Source organism: Amphibalanus amphitrite, unplaced genomic scaffold (genome assembly GCF_019059575.1).
Source record: "Amphibalanus amphitrite isolate SeventyFive unplaced genomic scaffold, NRLGWU_Aamphi_draft 000394F_arrow, whole genome shotgun sequence".
Classification (NCBI taxonomy): domain Eukaryota; kingdom Metazoa; phylum Arthropoda; class Thecostraca; order Balanomorpha; family Balanidae; genus Amphibalanus; species Amphibalanus amphitrite.
In genome coordinates, this window is record NW_024881888.1 from 513271 (window position 1) to 520022 (window position 6752).

At 47.6% G+C, this 6752-nt stretch overlaps 1 protein-coding gene across 4 annotated transcripts in view; it reads right to left on the bottom strand.

The window, feature by feature from the left end:
* Positions 1 to 13: 13 nt before the first annotated feature.
* The window catches only part of LOC122390383 (KRR1 small subunit processome component homolog), a 37165-nt gene continuing 30426 nt past the window's right edge, over positions 14 to 6752 (bottom strand). Inside the window, exons 1-2 of one of the 4 annotated variants that reach the window (XM_043383276.1) lie at positions 3566 to 3862; positions 14 to 1214 (exon numbers count right to left, since the gene is read on the bottom strand). In XM_043383276.1, the coding sequence (XP_043239211.1) occupies positions 183 to 1214; positions 3566 to 3691 (1158 nt within the window). In that variant the 5' untranslated portion in view covers positions 3692 to 3862 and the 3' untranslated portion in view covers positions 14 to 182. Of the gene's footprint in view, positions 1215 to 2357; positions 2502 to 3565; positions 3863 to 6752 lie in introns of those variants that run through there. The other 3 variants (XM_043383277.1, XM_043383279.1, XM_043383278.1) reach the window with 3 other exon arrangements.

A 6752-nucleotide genomic window follows, 5' to 3' on the forward strand; every position in this document is an offset into this window, starting at 1 on the left:
TTAAACGTTGTTATACAGCACGACGCACCTGTATATTCACGATGTCGAAGCAACATGCAAAAGTTTACACCGTTCAAATGCATCAATACACCATTCAAAGCACATTTCATAACAATACATATTACGTACAAATCGCCCAATGACAAGTCGAAATCCCCACACCCCAAGTAACCAGTACCTTTTCACGTTTCGGCTCGTTTCTTCTTCTTTTGCGCCTTCTTCACCTTGGCCTTGAGAGCCTCCACGTCGATCTGGTCGTCCTTCTTCTTCTGCGGTTTCTTGGTGGGCTCTTTGGGCGGCTGGTAGACCTTGTTGCGCTGCTCGGTCCGCTTGGCAGCCTCCTGAGCCATCTTCTCGCGCTGCTCCTTTTTCTTCGCCGCCCTCCGCTGCTTCTCCAGCATAAAGTACTGTCCGCTGGCCAGCTCCTTGTCCACCTTGCTCTCCGGCATCGGTGGCGGGAACGGCGTGTACGCCTTCTTCTCCTTCTTCTTCAGCGGCTGCTTCCGCTTGGTGGTGTTCTTCTTCTTGAAGTTGGGCAAGAAGCGATCCCAATTCTCGTTTTTGAGCTGTGGGTTCTTGGCGAGCTCACGCTTGATCATAAGCGCCTTAATGTTGTAGATGGGGTGAATGTTGTTCATCGTTTCCTCGACGATCTGCCGCACGTGCTGGAGGCCTCTGTGGGGACCCAGTGCGGCCACCGTATTACCCTGCACCAGAACGTAGCAGTTGGTAAGCAGCTCGATCGCCTTTAGCGTGGAGCCGTTGGGGCCGATCAGTCGCTGGCGGCGCTTCACGAAGCGGTCCTTGTTGCGCACCAGCGAGCCGATCTTGATGATATCCGCGCTGACCTCGTCCTGCATCACCTTGACGGCCTGCTCGTAGGGCACGCTGCGCGCCATCAGCTTGATGAGGTCGCGCGCCTTGATGATGCTGTACGGGTCCCAGGTGCGGCGCGTGGTCGACACGGTCATACTGCCCTCGACGGCGTCCAGCTCGGCGCGGATGAAGTAGGGCTCCAGCGCCTTCTGCACGAGTGGCCACACCTCGCGCAGGTAGGCCTCGCGGTACTTGGGGAACAGGGTGGCGAACGAGCTGGTCTCCAGCACGCCGTGCGGATTGTGCTCCGGTTTGAACTCGGGCACCTTCAGAGCCCAGGCGTTCTCCACGGGGCCGTCCGGCACCTCCTGCTCCTCTGTGTCACTCATCGCTGGGAACTGGCGGCAACAGCAGAATGGATGTGTGCATCAGCAACAAGTAAAATGGCTACAGGAAATAATTGAGCTACATCCTATCTATGCTGGAATTTAAACCTTGATCCTATTTGCAGATCTAATCTCAGGGCCAAGGTACTGGAAGTGCACTCGATCCAGAATATTTAAAATTATGTTTTTTTTTTTTTTTGCTCTGTTTGCCTAGTGCCATCCCCCAGCAGGGGACAAATTCGAGTTGCACAAGAATCATGTTAATTAAAAATGCAAATAAAGCTCTTGGCTTTATCCTGAGAACAGTACTAACAACACTCTGAACATCAAAATATTCACTGGACACAAACAGACAGTGAAACAAATCTTGCACAAAATAGTTCAATAAATGAAAAAGAATGACTTTAATGCTAATAGTGGGTTAAATGCATTTGAAAAAGTCTGTATCAGGCATTACCCAAAGAGACCAACACTTTCTGACAAATCACTATACACAGGGACCTTCAAGTATTTGACAGTTACATTAATGTCAAATGCCCATGTATTTTGAGATATGAGATAAGTGATCATTTAATCAATCATCAAAATGTTACTATTACCACACTGATATCCCTACAGATAAAAAAGTAGGTATTCTCAGTTTACCAGTTACCTGAAAAAGTGAATAACATGTTATCTTCCTAACCACAGTTATCAATTTCCCTCTTTACATTAAAAGCTACAACTGCAGTGATCCAGTACCAGCAATGTAAGACATTTGGGCTTTGGCAGTACCCTCATGATTGAGATGTGAGACTCAGTGTTACCTGTTTGAATATTCTTATTAATAGTCTCACACTAAGACTAAGTACTAAGTATCTAGGGATATAGAAGACTGAATTTGGCACCAAAGTGATTGAACTTCTGCACTGGCACAGCACTCCCCATAAAAATGATGTACCTACTGATTCTGAAGATACAACAGGGTGACCAGGGAATAAGTGACATACCATCTTATCATCATTTTCTTTATAGCAAGTGCAGACTGCAGAGTTCTGCAGTGATTATGCCATGAAAATTTTAATTTTTCTCCTGACACATGATACAGGCTGGTAAAGAATTCCTGCCTGGCAGAGAGCTGGGCACCATTTGATAGTTGTTTTTGTCAGAACTCACCTGTTAGGTTTCCACAACCTCGGCTCGTAAAGGAAGGAGTGGAAACCTATTGCGTGCAGAGACGCGCCAATTCCTTGGGTGGGCAGATGGCTGGACCTCAGGCAAGGAATTGGAATGGTGCGTCTGCATTTGGTAAAACACTGAAAAAAGAAAACTGATGCGTGTTTTAAGTGCCAGAATCCTAGACAAGATGATCAATTATGTAAATGAGAAAAGAGGGTACCGAAATGTGATACGTTCTCCGAAGGAAAGGTCAGGATAGGTAGCCTAGGTTAGTCCACCCGGTCCAGCTCGAGAAGGGCGGGCAGCAGCTACCTAGGGGTAAGGGCGGAATGTGATAGGTAGCCCAGGCGCGTATAACCCCGCCCTAACTTGGGAAGGGTGGGGCGCTTACCTGGGGGGGGGGATGAAGGATGAGATGTGAATCGTTTGCCTTCTCTTATCCTGTGTGTTCGAACAATCTACCTCCCAGTGCGGCTTTCAGTCCCTTTTTAAACTGCACCAGGGACTCCTCGTTCACCAGCCAATCTGGGAGGGCATTCCAATCGCGCACGACTCTGTGGGTGAAAAACCGTGACCTTGACCTTGCATCTATGAGACTCCGACACGTTTTTATCTTTCTACTATGCCCGCGCGTTCTGTTGTCGGCCTCCAGATCCCAGAGGATCTCCGGGGATATCTGACTGTGGCCGTGAAAAATCTTCCAGCATTTGATATCGGCTCGAAGGAGGCGTCCCTTCACAGAGAATAGGTCAAGTTCCTTTAGGCGATCACCATATTCCATATTGCGGAGCCCAATCACATTGCGAGTCCGAACCTTTGAACAGACTCTAATCTTTTGAGATCCTGTACATAGCCACTGTTCCAGATCGGTGACGCGTACTCGAGAATGGGGCGAATGTGAGATTTCAGTATATGAGTCATAAAGTCAACTGTCAGAACACTGTCAGTGTTCACGTGTAAATGTGGATCTTGGGCCCTCATAGTCATTGGTCACATGAATCTGACCGATAGGCAATAAGCCAAAAAATAACAGCAAGCTGGCAGCCCACCAATAAAAAATGGACAAACACCCTGACCCTGACTAAAGGTGGCATGCGCCACACGGGACACTGAAAGATATTTGCCAGCCTGGTTAATGATAGCAACATGTCAACTCTGATGTCATGCCTTGCAGCCTGGCATCTAAAAATCCCTTGGCAACTTACACTATTAATGTTATCTGACAATTTGCTTGTAAATTGTGATAGCAGTGGCCTGCCGCCAACTTGAACTGAGTGGTAAGTGGGAGCACTGTTAGCATTAATGTTAAAGCAAAAAATATTAAGAACCATACAGCAACTAACCTACCAGAGGTTTCAGAAAATTACTTTAATTTGTCCTCTATTATATCTGCGGCTTCCAAAGAAATTTGAATCAGTAACCTCGCCACTGTCTCTCTCTAGAAATAGCATTCGCCAGTCAAAACACGCGAGTCGTTTCATCAAATTGTAATGCTGAAGTGTGAGAAATGACGTCATAGGTTTTCCACAGTATAATTTTAAAGGGAATTGACCCGGAATAAAATGCTTCGACATGTCAATGACAACATTAATTTGGATCAATGCAGTCCCATCAAAGGATTTTAGAGTGATTTTCTTGAGCTTGACTCAGCTAAGCATCCGAAAGTCCCTGTGGAAAAAATTATATTTTTCCCGTTTTGATTACGTCACGAAACGCTCAAAAGTTATGTTGTCTTGCTGTTGTCACGATAACAAAAGCTTCGTAACCACAGGGGAGCAATGCCGCTTCAACCCTATTGGCCGTAGTGTCTAACGGTGGCGGCCATATTGCGCAGACCAGAAACCGGCTGCCGCCTGTGTTGAGGAATAGGGAATTCGGGACCTCGATTTACGTTTGCGGCCGCCGTATCCGTTACGTTCAAGTTACGTAGATACGGAACCCGGCATCTTACGCAGAATTGAGTGGGGAACACGATCGTATCTTCAGAATTCCTCAAATTCACTCGCCTGACCTACATTTGCCCCGGCCGAGGGGGTTGATTGAACCCACCTCCCTAATGCACCGCTAATTAAACTAGAATTAAGCGATAAAGTGGTCGTATGCGGCAAAGTATAATGCAGAGTGACTGGTAGGAACCCGCTGTAAGGGTCTCAGGTCAACCGGTGACCTCTGAGGTCAGGTCAAGTGATCTAAGGCACGGGTTCGGTTTTTGGTAAATAACTTCGCCAAAAATGGCCGTAGAGCCGCGATTTTGGCATCATCGTGTTCAGCTAGCTCAGGCGCATCGAGTGATATACTTTTTGTTCGGGTCAGGTCAACTTAGGGTGTTGACCTCAGGTCAAGGTCAGGTCAGCACCCCCAGGTCACGAAGTTGGTCGAAAGAGGTCATGTCGCATATCATTCGATTCGGCAGGTCTTCCTTAGTCCATTGGTGGCTTTCCCGACTCGCTAGCTCAATTTGATCGGGAGTTATTGAAGAAAAATGGTGACCCTTGTGACGTCACAAATGACGTCACGCAAGGGCAACAATGCAAATATGAAGCATAGAACCTTGCAAAGAGTGCATGAAATCATGATTTTATATGCTTGAGATAGTTTCAGATCATTCTCGGCGCCAAAATAACAATTTTCATATTTCCCCATTGACTTATAAGGGTTTAACGTATTGGTTCCTTATAGCTGATGATTTTTTAGGATTTCATCTTGTTCTCCACTCAATTCTGCGTAAGATGCCGGGTTCCGTGTCCACATAGCTTGAGCGTAACGGATGCAGCGACCGCAAACGTAAATCGAGGTCCCGAATTCCCTATTCCCCAGCACAGGCGGCGGCCGCTTTCTGGTCCGCGCAACATGGCGGCACCGTTGGACACCATTTGGCGGCCGATGCGCATTCCACATTATAGAGTTCAGTGTTCGTAACTGAATTAGTTGCGTCGTTATCGTCTGCTAAGATGACTAAAACAACGGTACGAAATACAAATTTTTGCAAAATCATATTATTTCAAATAGCCCCTCATATAAGTTGACAAATACAACGGGCTCCAAGTAAAGTTTATGTCAAAACACATCAAAACATGGTATTGATACAATTGGAAAAATGACGTATAATTCCAGATTTTTACCGTCACCGGGACAGTTTCTTTTTAGTGTCATCACTGTCCAGAATCCGACTCATGGCTGAGCAGAGCACGGTGACAATTTACATACTCCCAGAGGTGCCGGGTGCACGCCGCACGGTAATAGTTCGAGTTCAAGTCCACAATGGCGGAGACAGGCTGTGTTTGACGGAGCAGGGGCAGCCAGTTGAAGTCTCAGGTCAGTGAGCTTGCATTGGACCGTGGTCCGTGTGCGGTGGCAGCGGCTCAATGTATGTAACGTGAGGTCATGGGTCGTGGGCAGCGGGCACGCCATAACTTCTTTGCCATTTTCACGGCAACTAGGATTTCTTATAATGGTTATTAAGTGCTGCAATTGCAATCGTTGCTGGATGAGCTTTGCTTTGTAAGAAGAGCCCGGCAAGTGCGTAGACTGATCGCTGACGGCTCGGGCAAGTCAATCCGTTCACTATGAAACGTTTGAATTACGCGAGAATTCGAAGCTACGTGAGGCGGTACCTACCGTCTACCATGACAAGGCGATCATCGGAAGCAAAAGCCGAACGCATAGGCGCAGGAGCCGGGGGGGGGGCAGTGGGGGCAGCTTGCCCCCCCCCCCCAACTCTGGGGCCGTGGGGGCGATGCCCCCACAGCTTTGAGACGGAATATCACACTTTTTTTGCAAATGTTTTCTTTTTTGTTGAAAAAGCCAAGGAATGAACAATAAGTGGCCTAAAACCGGTGAGAAAACTAGATATGGGTGTACGCTAGGTTGATCTCTATTATGGTGAGCCCCCCCCCCCCCCCCAGTCTGAACGTAGTTCCCGCGCCCCTGCCCGAACGATCCAAATGTATGTGCCTAACTACTATTGTATCTTCACAAAACTCACTTGGCATTAATGACATTCGCCTAAATCAAGTCACTACATAAGCCTACTGCGTGTTTTATATATGCCTACGATTTGACATTCGTCATGAATCGATGACGTCGAATGGTTCGCCGACGTGAAGACTTCGCCCGAGAATACTATCACTGGGCTATATTGGAAGCTGCGGGGCGTAGAGTGAACAGGCATTTCCGTCAGCGTGATGCAGTTGCTGCAGTGTTCTCAGTATATTTATGTGACGCGACTTGCCGGCGGGCACCCTTATTTGGCAGAAACTAGCGTAACTAGCTCACTGACACCTCCACAGGATCACCTCAGCCCTGTCAGATTGAGTCAGCACCTCAGCTGCCGGTGCAAAATAAACCGAGTGACAAAGCCCATACCATTTATTGACATCTTAGGGAGTTACA